The sequence below is a fragment of the Typopeltis vanoorti genome, chromosome 16 (genome assembly GCF_054136105.1).
Source record: "Typopeltis vanoorti isolate ZY-2024b chromosome 16, IOZ_Tvanoo_1.0, whole genome shotgun sequence".
Lineage (NCBI taxonomy): Eukaryota > Metazoa > Arthropoda > Arachnida > Uropygi > Thelyphonidae > Typopeltis > Typopeltis vanoorti.
Window position 1 is genome coordinate 94,666,314 of NC_143564.1, and position 17,832 is coordinate 94,684,145.

A 17,832-nucleotide genomic window follows, 5' to 3' on the forward strand; every position below is an offset into this window, starting at 1 on the left:
TCCATGTGGTATCCTATCAAAGGCCTTGGCAAGGTCCATTAGTATCACTGTAAACCCATTACCCGTATCCACTTCAGCCGTCACTGTGTTATAAAATGTGAGCAAGTTACTGAGGCATGATCTACCCTTCACAAAACCATGTTGTCCCCCATACAATATCCCATTTTCATCTATCCAATCCTGTATTCTTTTCTTGACTAATTTCTCTAAGACCTTGACAATGATTCCTGATATGCTAATCGGTCGGTAATTTACAACAGCAGTCTTGGAACCACCTTTATGCAGTGGAACTATTTTCCCCTCTTTCCACCCACTCGGGACTAACCCAGACCCGAGACTCAAATTAAAAAAAATGGTCAAGGGTACTGACAATTCTTTAGCTGCTTCTCGTACAACACGAGCTGGTATACCATCCAATCCCACAGATGTATTGACATTGAGGTTATGCAATAGACTACTCACCTCCACTTCATTAACCACAATTCCCGTATAATCTACTGGTTTATTCGTTTCTGCAATGTCACCACCTGGATGATATACTTTTGCAAAGTGCTCACTCAGTAACTCAACTATCTCAACTGATTCAGTTACCTCCCTACCATCGGCATTCTTTAAAATCAATCTGCCATGTACATTTTTCCTTTTACTTGCTACATATCTAAAAAACTGTTTAGGATTCTCTTTAGCCTGCATGGCCAATGTTCTTTCGTAATCCTTTTTTGCTTTTCTTACCACACTCGTCACCCTTCTGGCCTGCACTTTATACCGTTCATGTGCCTGCCGGTCACCCTTCTCCTTAAATTCCCTCCATAGTTGTTTCTTTTTTTGCAGCTCAAGCTTAATGGTGTTATTCATCCATTTAACCCCTACTTGATTTATTATTCGGACTCTAGGTATACAGTCAGCCATTGCTTCATGCAAGCACTTCTTAACTACCTCCCATGCACTATCAACTTCTAGTCCTTGCAGTTGTACATGCCATGACACTGAACCAATCAAACTCCTAAGCTTGTCATACTTTCCAGCCCGATAATTCCACATGTACCCTGTCTTAATTGAAAATTCTACTCCTTTAGCCACCTCCCAAGTTAAGACCCTATGATCACTCTCACCGATTGGTGGCAATGTGGTCATATTTGTTACAGCCAAATCCTCAGATGTAATTACTAGGTCAAGCACTCTCTGACCCCTAGTATTTTCCATTACATGCTATCGCAGATAGTTATCCCTTAATAACCGCATAAAATCCAGTTCCTTCCTCCCGTGTGTGTCCTCTCCTCACTCCAATCAATGCGACCATAGTTGAAATCTCCCATAATAATCACCCTCCTTCCACCCATTTCTTCTATTTGCTTGTGCATACTGTCACCACCATCTTTTCCATCACCTGGTCTATAGCAGCACCCAATTGTATATTTAGTTCTGCTAGCCACAATCTCACACCAAATGGCCTCAAATGTGCTCTTTTCTCTATCCTGCAATTCAACTTCTATTCTCCTTGGCTGGAGCTCATCAGCTATCATCAACAATACTCCTCCCCCCATTTTATTCTCTCTGTCATTCCTGAACACACTATACCCATCACATTCAATCCCACTAGTTATATCATCTACAGTCAGCCATGTTTCACTAATACCTATAACCTGTGGTCTGGAAGTGCCAACCATGGCCAAAAACTCTTCCTCCTTGTTCCTAATACTCCTAGTATTAGTGTACATGAATTTAAGACCCCCATTAGCCCCAACCCTACCTTGATGCCTTATATTAACTATCCCACTCAGATTTGTTGTCCTTATTTGCTCTGGCATATTATATTCATTCTTACATTCAACTGCCTCCATAAGGACTGTATATCTACTCCCCCCCCCCCCCCTTAACAAATCTAGTTTCCCTGAATTTGCACATCCACTACATTCGGCAACACTTTCTCAAGTCTTCTTACACCGTAAATATTCAAATGCAAGCCATCCATCTTATATAGATCCTTTCGCCCATCAAACTCACTCCACACATCCACAAATTCCACACCACTCGTCATACATAACCCACGCATAAAGTCATTCGCAATTATGGCCCTCCTTTTAAACATTTCACTGTCATACCGTGGCAAAAGACTAATCATTCTAACTCTCTCACTCTTTTCTTTTGCTACCTCAAACAATTCATTCAGGTCTTCTATCATTTCCATTTTATCTCCTTTCAAATCATTCGTACCTGCCACAACAATAATTTCTTTCACCCTTTCCTTTTGCTCTCTAATAGACTCAGTTACGTCCTTTATGGTCGCACCAGGTTGGTACGATTTTGTCAAATCCTCTACTAACACACCTCGTACTAACGAGTCTCCATACAGCACTCTATCCTTCATTTTGTTCATGTTCACATTCATACGTCTATTTTTCCTGTCATACCTTTTATTATTGGTTGGTTCATTCAGTCTACTTTTGTTCATGCACTCTAGCTGCTGTTTTGCTCTTTCTATCGCACTATTCAACAACGCGATCTCACTCAATGCATCTATCTCATCTTTTTTATTCTCTGAGAAACCATTTATACTATCATTCACACTTTCTACATTCACACTCTCACAATTTTCATGTACAACCTTGCCGTTTCTTGTCATATCCCTATTTCCTTCATTCTGAAGGTTGACAAAAATATCACACTCACGATCCGAAATACACTTCAATTCCTCATTCTCCCTACATTTTCTACACACATTCAATCCTTTATTATTATCTAACCACACTCCGCAAAGCGTACATTTCACAGCTAGTACACTGACTCATTTCTTTTATGCTACCGTTCTTTGATAACGATGGCGAACCATCATTACTGGCCGCCATTTTCCTTCGCACAGGTGCCATACTTATTTGCAACGTGTTTTGTCAAATTATACGTTATAACACACCAAAAACAGACGCACTAAAATACGCAAGGCAAACAAAACAAAACTACACAATATTAAGTAATTTGTATCGATAACTGAAAATGATACTTATCTTATCTGGAGCTTGCACGAACACTACACATTACGAATTCATCTAGCAGCGACTTCCTGACATAGATTATGTTATAAAACACTTTAGTAACACTAACCACGCTAATAAAGCTCCAATAATATACCAAAATTACACACTTAAGTCCATTAAATTGAATCCAAAACATCAATAAATCAACAAAAAACACAAATCTCTCAGGAGCTCTCCGATAGCACGTCCACAGGAGCTCTCTGATAGCCGTTATTTGTAATGATTTGTCCTAGATATTTGTATAAACTTATTTCAGTTTACCTTTGATTTATTTCAATTTGTTTTTGTTCTCGAGGTATTCTTACTGTGCATTATTTTTGATTTGTCCATATTTATTTGCAGGTTTATCTCCAAACTTACTTCATTTAATTCAGTTATCACATGATCTAATTCTTTTGGTGATATTGCTATTAGTATGACATTATCAATGAATCTTAAATTACTTAAGTTTCATCAGTATGTCCTCTTTTCTCCCAGTTCAGCTTTCTCAGGGGGAAACTGCAAAATTATTTGCTACAGCTTCAAGGGCTATAGCAAATAATTTGGTGAGATAGTCTCTCTCTCTCTGACTCCTCTTTTTATTTCTATTCTTTCTTTTTAATTTAATTTTATTACTGCTGAACTTCTCTCATATATATGAGTTAATATATTAATATAAATATCACCTATTCCTGTATGTTTTAAAGCTTCTAGCATTTTACATAGGTCTATTGATTCGAAGGATTTTCATAATCAGTGAAAAGTGAAAGCCAAAGAAATTGGTATATTCTTTTTTTTTATTTTTTTTATTTTTATTTTTATTTTTTTTTTTTATGGCCTGATTTAAAGCTTGTAAATGATCTAAAGTTGAACAGGATGTTCTGAAACCTGCCTGTTCTTTTGATGTAAATTTAATGTATTTGTTTATTCCACCATCTTTAGTTTCCTTTTTTAATTAGTCTATAAATTTTGTTAGTATACCATTGAAATTTTTAATGTTCAATATGGAGTTGTTTTTTTTTTCTTTTTTTTTTTTTTTTTTTTTTTAGATTTAATCAAAATTCTTCTTTTTTTTTTTTTCATTTCCTATATTTCTAAGATGTTTCTAGTTTTCATTTTTATCAGTTTTTTTTTTTTTTCCCTAGGATTATTGTTCTTTTGCTTTGGACTAATCTATGATTTTTGCTTTGTTTATAATATATATATCTTGTATCATGTATAGTTTGTGTGTTAATATATAATCAATTTCATTCTTGTTCCATTCGATGTCTCCAGGTCAGTTTATTTTGCAGTTTCTTTATGAAAAGTGTTCATTCATTATCTTTAGATTTATTTTTTCTGCAAATTCCACTAACATTTCTCCCCTTTTATATCCACTGCCAATATCATTAATTCCCACAGATGATTCATTTGTATTTTTCTTTTTTCCTATCTTTATATTGAAATCACCTCAAAATATTAAAAGAATGTTTACCAGTTTCCAGAAGGTGATGTATTTGGTTATAAACAAGTTCTGCTTTCTGTGTAGCTACTTGTAAGTAGATAAACTCACACCATCCTTGAGCTATATCTTCTCATTGTGATTTGCAGATTCTTTCTGATATGAATTTTGTATCTTTTAACTTTTTTTTATAAAGAGATTAAACTGCCCTCTCAGTCTCCAAAAGTTAGCTAGTGCTAACTCTATAAGGGAATTAAAGACATCAGTGGGTTTATTATGTATTTTACTTATTTTATTGTTAATCAAAAAATCAACATCATGTTTGCTTTCATTTTGTTTTCCACTTATTAGTAGATACCTGTTGCTTATGTAATAATTTATTTATATTTTATTTAATATCATAGTTGTTATTGTAGTTGCTTGAGCCAGTTCAAACTCTATAGAAATTTCTAATTCATGCACAAAACTCGCAATTATTCTTAATCCTTTAGCCTATAAACTTTGTTACACTCTTCCCCCCCACCCTCTATCTCAAGGCCGTAAGTATGCTATTTCATGTGCTCGAAGTGTAGACTTAGGAAAAGCTTCTGGCTGGAACCAATTCCTTAATCTACCTTGCTGTATTTCACTTATATTGATCCTTAAAAATTATTATTTTTTTTTTTTCGACTGCGCCATTAAGGATAGCATAAAAGAATTGTTTTTCTTTCCCTTACATACAAGATGAATCAGCTAAGCACAAAAATAGCTCTCAATTTCTCTCTATCTCAAGCAACTCCTATTAATTAATCAGTCAGTCATGGCTATCACTATTCTTAGGCCACACAGGTTTGATATTTTTATAAGACAGTGCATTGGCTAAACAAGATCAGGCAAGCTATTAACAAAACAAACATGTTTATTCATTCTAAGACAAATTATATACAAAACTCAAACAGCACATATCACGTGTCTGGTTCTAACTAAGACAACAAGAGCACAATGGAGACAATACAAATCACGTGTCTAATTCTCCACACAATCGTTTAAGCATTTCGCTCAAGCTTTAAGACAAAGAAATTATAAGTAGACATAACTTTTCAGACACTTGGATAGAACTTAACACACTTAGACTTCACTCACGTTATAAACAGAAAAAGGCAAAACTTAAACCACATTCAGTTTTAGCATTACACAACATTAGCAAATATTTAGAGCTCTGTATACTACTATTCACATTCAAACAGAAGTACGGCTTTCCAACTTCTCTAGTACTTTCTATGCTAATAGATAACAGAACCAACGTTCGTCGTTTGAACTTAACAATCTAGGATATTACATAAAACATTTTACTTACAATCTTGCCAGTTCATTACACAGTCCTAGATCCTAAAAGCTTACAGGCACATTTCGCTTCTTCCCTGCTAAACTTTTGATCAGACACACTAGGTTATGGCTGCGATAATTCAGCACACAAGTAGATCATCGGAGAATCTCATGGTGGGATATCTTGAAAAGGCTGTTTCGACTATTAGTGAACTTCCCATCTTCGTGGGAACATGACCCCCCCCCCCCCCCATCCTTGGAAAAGGCTTGCCACAGGAACAAAACTTCGAAGCAAGAGCCCCCCCCCCCCCCCCTGCCTCTCTTTTATATCATTCTTTCAGCCTTGGCCCTTTTTCAAATTAAGTCCCCCGGATTTGGGAAAACTCATAATCCGGCGATTTTTGCTAGTCTTAGGTCTGTTTGCCTAATCCTGTCTGAGCTTAATTTTAGTTACAATTCTAGTGGTTCTTATTTAAATATTCTAACAATTAGTTACCAGATTTAATACAGTAAAGTGAGTTATACGTTATTTTAATTACAAGTATTTTATGTAATTTAATTGCCCATGTAAAATCGACATAGGAAAAAAAACTTCTCTTTTTATTCTATATGAGATTTTACACTTAGCTCTTGGATCATATTTCCTTTTCATCTTGTTCACTTATTCCATTATATCCCATTTACCCTCTTCAAACTCTTTATCCAAGTTTACTAATCTGTCATCACTAATAAGAGTGTCCACATTTCTTGCTGATTTCTTCTTATTTAATGACTTATCCATTTTTAAAACCTAGGTGGGTTTATTTCCATCCAAGACAGCACTTCTTTTACTAATCACAAATAAGACTGTTTTCATGACCAAAACAAAAACAGTCTTATTTGTGATTTTATAAGTTTGTCCATTATGGCCTTTTTTTTTGCTTCTCTTCATATACGTGGAGGTTTTTGATCAATTCTTCCATGCTGACCAGACAAATTTGGAAATGAATTTTATAGCTTTCTGCCAGCTGTATAGTAGAATAATAGCCCTTAAGGTAGCAAATGATGTTATACTCTTAAATAAATCGAGTACAATGTGTGGGATTCTCTAACGGAATTGGAGAACTGCTGTAATAAATGTAGTATGAAAGTCCAATAAAACAAAGACTGTGAAAATAGTCGGGAACATTGTAAACATCAACTGCATCCTGAATAGAAAATCTACAGAACAAATTAAATATGGAAATAGACAACAGATTAAAAAGCTGATATGGTCAGAACTGAACAAATTTATATGGAATAAGAAAGAAATTAGTCAAAATACTAAACTAGCTGTATGCAAGACAATATTCATACTAATTTTAACTTATGGATCTGAGGGCAGTATTAGAAATAAACTACAGTGGAACCTCGGTTGTCGAACATCGTTCCTAAAGGCTGTTTGGAAACCAATTTGTTTGAAAACTGAAACCATTTTCCCATAAGAATTAATGTAAAATTGAATAATCCGTTCCTGATCCCCAGATGATTGCTTATTTAAACCTTGATAACAGTACTTGATGCATAAAATCTTACATAAAAAGAATAAACACAATAAATAGATAAAATATAGACAAAAAAGGGTGATCTCTTTCCACAAAACTTTGCACCTCATCCCATTTCACACACATTTCTTTGATCAAAGAGCTAGAAATCCTCCCTTTCTTCCTCTGTCTCTGGAGACATTTCTTTAATCACCCTCTTTTGCTGCTGCTCCTGAAGGTGTTCTGGTTCTTCCGTGGTGAGCTCATTCCTGTGGTCATCCACATCAGCACTGCCAACTTCCAAGCCCATGCTTTTGCCCAGAGACACAACAGCAACATACTCAGCCTCAAAGCTCTCAATGTCTCTGTCTGCTACACAGTCTGTCCACAATTTCCTCCAGGCCGAGTTTATGGTCCTGTAAGTCACTTGCACACAGGCTTTGTGAAGAATATTAAGCAATGGAGGATATTGAAGTGATTTTTCACTTCAATATCCTCCATTCCTCTGTCTCTGGAGACATTTCTTCAATCACCCTCTTTTGCTGCTGCTCCTGAAGGTGTTCTGGTTCTTCCGTGGTGAGCTCATTCCTGTGGTCATCCACATCAGCACTGCCAACTTCCAAGCCCATGCTTTTGCCCAGAGACACAACAGCAACATACTCAGCCTCAAAGCTCTCAATGTCTCTGTCTGCTACACAGTCTGTCCACAATTTCCTCCAGGCCGAGTTTATGGTCCTGTAAGTCACTTGCACACAGGCTTTGTGAAGAATATTAAGCAATGGAGGATATTGAAGTGATTTTTCCAGAATTCTCTGAGTGTTAATTCTGTGTCAAAGGTTACTTCAAAACACCTTTGAAACAGTGCTTTGGTGTAGAGCTTCGTAAAGTTCGAAATGACCCCCTGGTCCATGGGCTGGATTAGAAGAGTCGTGTTAGGGGAGAGGAACTTCACTCTGATAAAATGAAATTCCTCCCAGCCTGGAGGCTGAGAAGGAGCATTGTCCATCACAAGAAGGCATTTTAATGGCAAATTTTTATCTTGAAGGTATTTTCTCACATTGGGGCAAAGGCTTCATGGATCTACTGAATAAAAAAATTGCCTGGTTACCCACCATTTCTCGGTTATCCAAATCAGCAACAATTTTTCCACTTCTTCAATCGTCTGAGATCTTTGTTTAGTAAGAACTTTTGCAACATCAGCTCCCTTGATTGCCTCTTTATTTTTGAGTATATTACAGATCATTGATATCGCCATACCAAACTGCATAGCAAGATCCGAGGTACGAACATCAATTTCATGGTTGGATAAGATTTCTCCTTTCACCTCTATCTACCAACTTTTCTTTTCACTTTGCTGCTATCACTATCCTTATTCAGTCCCATGGTGGCTTATTTAATAATAATTTATGAAAAAAAAAAGCAAAACACAAAGAAAATCAAGAAAAGGCACTGCAAATTCGAGCAGGTGTGGATTGAGAGGAGGCTGCACCTTGAGTGATGCTCTCCTGCCATACATCTCATCCCGGGGATCACAGGATTGTCGGTTTGCCTCTTCAGGAACTGAGATTCTGTTCAGAAACCAGTGTGTTTTTGGTTTGGAAAATATGTTCGGGAACCAATTTGTTCAAGGTGAGAGGCGTTCGATAACCGAGGTTCCACTGTACTTGATCAGAGACTACAGACCACAGATATAAGATTCTGAGAAAAATTAGGAGAGTGAACTGATATTAGCATTATTGGCAGAATCATATTAAAAATGAGTATTTTAGGAAGGAATTGGACATTATTAGCATTTAGGAATGTGTGATTAGGACTGATCTGAGGTGGTATAGTTGCTTAAAGAGTAAGAGACAAATGGTTAGCAAAGCAAGGATTTGTTGTTAAAGTGCCAGGGAACCCTATCATCCCCTGAATTTACTACACAATAAAAATACCTGTGCATTTCAGGTATGCAAGTTGGTACTTATATGCAATTTGGTGCAGTAATAGACCAAACAGTGCAATTATAGTAATCACTATGGCAAACTTTGGTGAGTATGATCAGTCTGCAGCATCCAAATTCTCAGCCTATGCCTTCATTTTGATGAGCCTGTTAGTACCACTTGATATATTCTCCAGCCAATAGGCATGAGACTATCAGACTGGAGGAAACTATCTAAGAGTGAACCAACATGAACAGGAGTTGAAGTGTATTAGCCATGCCCCTGAGAAGAAAAGCTAAACTGTCTGTTGTACTAGGCATCAGTAGAATTAAAAGAAACACACGTATTAACCGCAGTGAAAATTATTTAATTGTAAATATTTCATCCTTAGGATGAAATATTTACAATTAAATAATTTTCACTGTGGTTAATACATGCGTTTCTTTTAATTATGATCGCACCACAGGTTTCGTTATTTAAAATAAAAAAAAAAAAAAAAATCAGTAGAAGAGTTTCATCATTGGATGTAACACCATTACTTTGCTTACCGAGAATTTGAAGTGGTCAAAAACCATGGTTGAATTCCAGAGCAAGTTCCACTTTTTCTCCATTACTTCCAGCATGCAAATTATGAAAATTTTCAAAAGTCTTACCATTAAGCTTGATCCAATGTATTATCTAGCAGCTGATATGTGGAATAACCATTTCAAACCTTGTTTGAAAGGTTACTCTTAAGAAGAGAAAATGTTGGGTATTTCCATGATGTTTAATTAATGTAATCCTGAAGACATTGGAGAAACCTAACAGGATCTTCTCAAGGATGCAACTTGAAAATGGTTATTCTGCAGACCAGCTTCTAGATAGTATAATGAAGCAAACCCAATGATAATGCTTTAGGAGGATTCTAGTTCAACTCTCAAATGAACTTACTGCCACCAATGAGACTGCCAAAGCCATGGTTTGTAGAGGGTTTGCACAAAAAGAAGTTTGCTTATGTATTGCCAAAATTGTTTTCTTGGTTTTTCTGCTTGTGTGTGTGTGTCCATTACTTTGTCTGCACAGATCACTGAACATAGTTGAAGATAAATGTTTAAGTTGTTCCATCAACATCTGACTTTTTTGAGAACATAACTGTTAATTACACTGAACTCAACTTTTATTAGGGGGATTCAAATCCATGGTCTTTTGATTGTAGAATGGAAGTTTGTCTGCTCTACCATTCAGCCTGGTTTCCAGTCATCAGTGTATTCCTCCTTGGCTGAATTCTGGTCACATGATTCAAGATGATTGGGATTGATCTTAATCGATGTCAGTCAGTTGCTGGTTGGTAGTTTGCTTTAAGATTTTGTGGTTTTACTCTTTTTCACTTGGGCAGTAAATAGAACATTTAGTTGCTGCTTAAAAAAAAAAAACCACAGAAAAAAAAGCTACCTGGTCTTGTGTAGGAATAAAAGGAAATAAGATTCTTTCTTGTTGAACTTTTTTCCAGGCCACCAACATACCTATTGATTCTATCCTAGAAATGGATGTTATATCATCTAATAATTTTTATGTGCTTTGGTATAATTAGTAGATTTTCATAGACATCAATATTCTGACTATTTCTGTAATTCTTACAGTGATTACCTACAGATAAGAGATGACACTAAGGACTTCCTGGCAGTTAATTATCATACATATTTTGTATACATTTGTGTACGCACACAAATTAGTTTATTATTCAGAAAAAAAGTACTAAATGTAATCTGCAGAGTGTACTAAGAGATTACTTTTTAATTATTTATTATAGACGCAGCTGCCACCAGAAGAAAGGTATCGCACTCAATTAGAACAGCTTGCAGGCATGGGCTTTATGAACAGAGAAGCAAATTTACAGGGTGAGTTATATTAGTAATTTATCTCTGCTATAGTTGCTTAACATAATCTGCTTTGTGACATTGTAGTACATGGTTTTGATGTATTTGATGGTGAGAAAAAAAAATAATAGTTTGTGTGTGTGGCGGAAGTAACTGTTCATTGAAACAATTTGGTATTTTTCTTGAATTCATTCTACAGTTTCGTGCAGTTCCTTGTACCTCTGCAGTCAATATGCATCTTCTGATGTTTCGGTATCATTACAGGAGAACTTTATAGTTCATTTTCACTGCTCACTTCTTCATATGATATAAAGTGATATCTGCTCCAATGCTCATATAGTCTACCTTGGAAATTTCAGGGCAACGTATCTACTGTGTATCTATTTTAGTTTACCATGTCATGATAATTGGTTAACTTGGGATACAACTGAGCACTTGCTAAAGATAAAACAATATGTGCATATGTTATACTGTCATTGGTTATACTCCATTACAACAAAATCAGTGATAATCAGTAGACATTTGTAATGACTAAGTAAGGTAAACATACAAAAAAATAAATTATTTACAACAAAATCAGAACTTGCATTTATGTAAATAAAACTGACTGTTCAACTGAAACCCTTCCTATGAATTTATGCAACAACAACAACAATTTATCCAATTTATGCAGCAGTCTCATGCTGTATTCTGTCAAAAGCCTTAGCAAAATTCAAAAGTATGATTGTGTATTCATCCCCTTGTCTAGCTCAACTAAAAATTGTCACTCATCACAAGCAAATGAGGGTATTTTTCATGAAACTATTTTCTCAGGGTTGGATGTATAAAGAACCATTTCTTATAATAGAATGACTAATCCATAGTTTCTATTCATATTGAGATGGTGAAGTGAGGCTCACAGCTTTCTTTGTAAAATTATTCTAAAAGAAAATAGCTTCTGTGTAGGACTTCACTCTTCTTCCAAAGAGTCCAGTGTTTGGTGGAGTTGGCATAGTCAGCAAGTCCAGTTTTGTAGTTGAAATGTTCATTGTAACAGTTACAGATCTGCCAATTTGGCTGAAGTAAAATAAACACTGGAGTAGGCTAGAGATGTAAGCTTATCCTTTGCAGAGCCTAGAAAAGAAAGTCACAACAGATGTAAGTATTTTGGTTATCCTTTCAGAACTACCCTTGATATAAGGTATTGTGTGGTATGCTTGATAACTTCCTGGAAGGCAGGTAACTGAGAAACTCCATTACTGTTAATGAACTTAACAAAGAAGTCATTAGACACAGAGAGAGAGAGAGAGAGAGAGGTGGTCTTAATAAAATGTATTTCTTGCATTAGTAACACTTCTGTAATAAACAGTGAACTCTAGTTTATTTTCTTTGTAGGAAATTGTTTCTTCTTCATACATCCTGCCATTTTTAACTTGCATGTTCTCATTATTGAATCTTTGTTTTGTTACTTATGATGATTTATTTTAATTTTATGTAGATGATTCTACATAAAACACTTGGAAAAATAAAAAAAAAATCTCTTACATAAGTCCTCCATCCTTTATTATTGTAATAAAACTGATTTTGGTAAGTAGGGTAATTATAGTGCAGAACTAGTGTGTGCTGTAAGTTTTCTTAAAGAGATCATATTATTAAGAGAGACCTCCAGGGAGTCCATGACTCAACAAGGGAGGTTACATACTACACACACACACACACACACACACACCAACTTCATACATGTTCTTGAATTCATTCACACTGCTTGCACACACAGCATTCAATGGCAATCCATTCCAATCACATACCACTCTATGAGAAGAAAATATAGATCTTGTCTCCTTCTTAGTGACATTCAATCTCAGCTTCCAAGAATGTCCTTTCCCTACCCTCCATAAAATAAAAAATTCCATCAAATGAAATCTTGTACGACCCTTTCAGAAGTTTGTAAGTCTTAATCATATCATCCATCTTACTCCTGTTTTCTAGTGTCTACAGTCTACAAATTTTCAATCTGTCTTCATAATCAGCATTCTACAATCCTGATATCATTTTTAACACACTCCTTTGCACTCTCTTCACTGCATCAGAATAACAACAGAAACCAGGAGACCAGACCTGCACACAATAGTCCAAGTGAGGTCTTATCAAGACCTCAGGTTGTTAAGAGGCTACATGGCCCCTGAACTTCAAGTTCCTGTCTACTAACACTCCAAGATCCCTAGCCTCATCAGTTTCTTCTAGCATAATCTCACCAATATAATATGACATTTCATATCTAATCACACCCAACTGCATGACTTTCCCCATTTACTGACATTGAACTGATATCCATTTTCCCATTCTGATAACCCCACCGTATTCAAATCATTCTGCAAGTACTGCATATCGGCCACATTCCTGATTACCCTGTCTATCTTTGCATCAACAGTAAATAGCTATATGTCGCCTATCAAATTCTTTCCAATGTCATTAATGCGCAGATTGAATATCAGTCCTTGGTCCACTGTTATTCAATCTGTGCATTAATTTAAGGTATTTTTTAATTAAGGTAACCAGTGGTACACCACTGGTTACCTTAAATATTGCAGACTTACTTTTATATATCACTTTTTGATATGTCAGTCAGCCATTCTCTTATCCAAACTAATATTTTATAATCCAAACCCATATTCTCCAATTTATTCAACAGTTTTCATGCTGTACTCTGTCAAAAGCTTTAGCAAAATCCAAAAGTATGATGATGTATCCATTCCTCTTGTCTAGCTCAATGGTAACATTATTATAGAATGTGAGCAGATTGCTAAAACATGACTTTCCCTTAGTAAACCCATGCTATCATTGCAAAACAGAGATTCACTATTAGCCCATTTCGGAATACAAGCCCTAATCATTTATTCACAAACTGAATTCACAATTATTCAGTTTGTGCAACAGCTCTAATATCATCATACATCTGAGTTTCTTCATCCAGTGAAGAAACTCAGATGTAGCAGTGAACGCAATGTTTGCAACACCATGTTGATAATTTTTTAGCAAAACGAGCACTCATTACTTGAACCACCGATTCTACATCAGTCACCTCATCTGCATTCAGTAGAGTTATTCTTTCATATTCATTCTTTCTTTTACGTGCAGAATTCTTTAGGGGTTATCTTTAGCTTGCAGAGCCAGTTTCTTTTCATACTCCGACTTACTTTCTGTACAACAGTTGACTCTTCTGGCTTGCTGCTTATAATCATCATAATGGACATCATTCTTATGCACATGATATTCCTTTCCACATCATCCTTTTCTTACAAATCTCTTGCTTGATAAGATTACATATCCAATTGAGTCATACACTTTTTATTTTTAGAATTCTTGGGACACATTCTGAAATTGCATAATTTAAGTATTTTTTAAATGCTTCCAGTGCATTGTCATTCTTCCCATTCAGCAACCAATATGATTCTCCTGAACTCAGTATACTCCTCAGTTGGTCATAGTTTCCTACTTTGTAGTTCAGCATGTAACCTTTCCTGAATGGAACATTCATAAGCTTACACACTTTCCAAGTGATACTAACCAACCAGAGACAGAATACTTACATCTTTAACTGAAACACTCTCTGACGCTGTAATTAAATCTAACACTCTTTGTCCACGAGTTCCTTCTATGTGATGCTGCTTGAGGAAGTTGTCCCACAATAGCTCAGTAAATTCATTTTCATTCTTCTCATGAGATTCTACTACTACTACCAGATCAATATTTGGATAATTAAAGTCTCCCATAATGATTACTCTTTTCGTGATGATCTTTTCTATCTGGTGATGCATTTCTTCATCACTGGCAACCGATCCACCAGGCCTGTAACAACAACCCACTATGTAATTGATCTTGTTAGATTCCACCTCACAGCAGATAGCTTCAAACTCGCTGCCACTTGAAAAATTGTTACTAGTATTACAATCATAGGTCTCAACACTAACTGGATTCAAGTCATTAATAGCATGCTCTCTCCTCTCCTATGCTGTCTATATTTCCTAAAAATGCTGTACCCTTTACACTTAATACCACTTAGTATGATTCTGATAACCAGGTCTCACTAATGCATACAATCTGAGGTCCAAACATATTGACCAAGTCAACAAATTCTACCCTTTAGTTCTGATACTCCTAGATTTTGTGTATAGACATAATAAGCTATCTGCATGTTCTTTTGTATATTCTTGTCTGTAGTCTGTGTGACACAGTTGGTATGCAGACATTTTTGCACACGTTTGATGAGTCCAAACCGAACAAAGAAAGTCAGAATTGTTCTCCCCTCATAATCATGATAATGTCCAATCCCATATAAGTGCAATTTTATAAAAAAAAAATTATTCATAACTCTATTACTAATAAACCAAGTTAAAGAACATATCACTTGATGAGACAGAAAATCAAGTAAAGTTCAAAAAATAAAATAAATAATAATAATAATAACAATAATAAATTTTTAGGAGACTTGATGAGTTAAGTACCCTAAATTTCTAGAAATTAATGCTGATTAAGCAGCTGCTCATAAAACAGTATTGAAATACAGAGGAATCAGGTTTATGCAGTTGAAATTGGTGTGTAAAAAATTACTGCAAAGGCTGTCACAATTCTGTACTGTTTCTCTGCCTGTTGATGATGTTATTGAAACAACACATATTGCAGTTAGTTGTAGTGGCATGACACTTCAGAAAAAAAACAGGAAACTTGCTAACATAACAATAGTGATGACCTTGTTCTTGTCACTTATGAAATATTCAGTACCAAGGAGAAAAATATAGTTTTGTTTTCAATCCCAGTAATCATGATTGTCATGTGCATTTTAATAAACATGCCTATTCAACCTGATAGAAGGAAAAATTTTGTTTCTGGCTTATTAACACCACCTGGCTAAGAAAATGTTTATTGTTTTAGAACTTTGTAGACCAAACCTACAAAAGTTGCCTTGTCATTTTAAACTTTTGATATACCACATATTTTACATAGTGTTCATTTATCCTAGAAGTGCAGAAGCAATAACAAGGACTTTAACACATGGAAAAACTATGATTCAGGCTTGGTTGAAAGATAATTTCACAAATGGGTAAAAGGGAGACCTTTCATGAAAAATTTAACATGATATTTTGGCATAAATCAAAGCCTGATTAAGGCAGTGTTGGGTACATAGACAAGAGCAGATCTGTCATAATTCATCTTCTATAAGAAGTAATTTAAAATTGGTTAGAGAAAGATTTTTTGAAAGAATTTGACCAAATCAAGTGAAAATCTAGTGAATGTGAATCAGTAACCATTGAAGATGTTTCTGTTGGACTACTGTGTGCAATGTAATTATCAAGGTAACCAAAGAACAAACAAGCAAATCAAGTTTAAAATGTGATAATTGTGAAAACAGAAAAAATCAAGTACATTCAATAGAATATAATTGGTTCTTACTGTAACAAACTCCATAAAAGCAATAGGAATTGTTTGTTATAGGGATAGAGTGCCGTTTTTGTGTAGTATTTCCTGTAGTATTGTGCATGTAGGACTTCGGTTAGGAATTTTTGATAGTTTTTGTAGTAAATTTGGTGATTGTACCACCTCAAGTTTGGCACAACAAGTAAAGCAAATGAAACAAAATGTCTGATGAATCTCATCTACAAGAAATTAGACAAAATATATTTGTTCCAATTTTTGATGTTGACAACACAAAAAGATCCTTTCATAACATCTCTGAGTTTTAAGCTTCAGTTTTGATGCGATGTATGAATTGATAACCAAAGTGGATGTTAAAAAAATGTGCTCAAAATCAATTCAATACCTGCAAGCACAGTTTTTGTCACGATTGATGTGGATGTAACAAAAGAAATATCCTTTGTTAATGAATCCTCTCAGCTTTTATGATTTCATATCTTTTTATTGTTTTCAAATGGAATGCAGTCAAATAAACCCAAATGAATTAACTTCTTGCTCTTCCATTAATGTTCTTATCAAAGGTTTTATTAAATTATCAGCTTTTGATTGTACTCTGCATTCAAAACTGATAAAAAAAAAAAAAAAATTCTTCTAAAACATCACTTATTAATACCAAATCGTGAATGAAATTTGTATTCCTTAATCTCCTGTCTTTTTATAATGTGCTTATCACACAATAATAGATGTTGAACTGCAGACACTATTGAGGATCTGTTAAACAACCACCTTTTAATGATTTTAATTTTCAATTCTTTTGCATTTTAATTGAATTCAGACTGGTTTTCATTGGGCTAGTGATATATTATTATTATTGTTGTTGTTGGTACGTGATACCTCCAATGAGTGACTCATCATGGGTGGGCACTCTACTCCATTACATCCAACTCACAATCCCACTATTTAATCTTCCAACTACACACAGTGACACTACTACCACCATTTTTTGTCTATAAATTGCATGTTTCATCTAAGATAATTTATACACAGTGGTTTGAACAGTCCAGATAATGCTGAGAAACAATTATTAACTTAGAGGCTGCTTCTCATTTTTTACATCACCTTTTGTTTGTCATCAGAACAAAATGAATAAAATATTTCATTATTTATAGGCACAACTATTAATGAAGATGGCAGTTAAATGTGGAAATAGACAGAAGGTTCTACTAAGGTAGAAGTGGAGGAATTTTTTGATGCTTCAGAAAAAGCAACTGACACAATGAAAAAGGAAAAGTTGGTCCTTGTTGGGGATCTAAATAGCAGAGTAGAAAATGATTGTCAGACATACAAAAATTTTTGCGAAAATTTGGAGATAAGAGCAAAGCCAATAATAATGGCAAATACCTC

At 35.1% G+C, this 17,832-nt stretch overlaps 1 protein-coding gene across 1 annotated transcript in view; it reads left to right on the plus strand.

The window, feature by feature from the left end:
* The window catches only part of LOC150098188 (ubiquilin-1-like), a 252,240-nt gene that overhangs the window by 223,829 nt on the left and 10,579 nt on the right, over positions 1–17,832 (plus strand). The window contains exon 13 of the mRNA XM_090406088.1: positions 10,971–11,058. Within this exon, the coding sequence (XP_090262214.1) occupies positions 10,971–11,058 (88 nt within the window). The remainder of the gene's footprint in view (positions 1–10,970; positions 11,059–17,832) is intronic.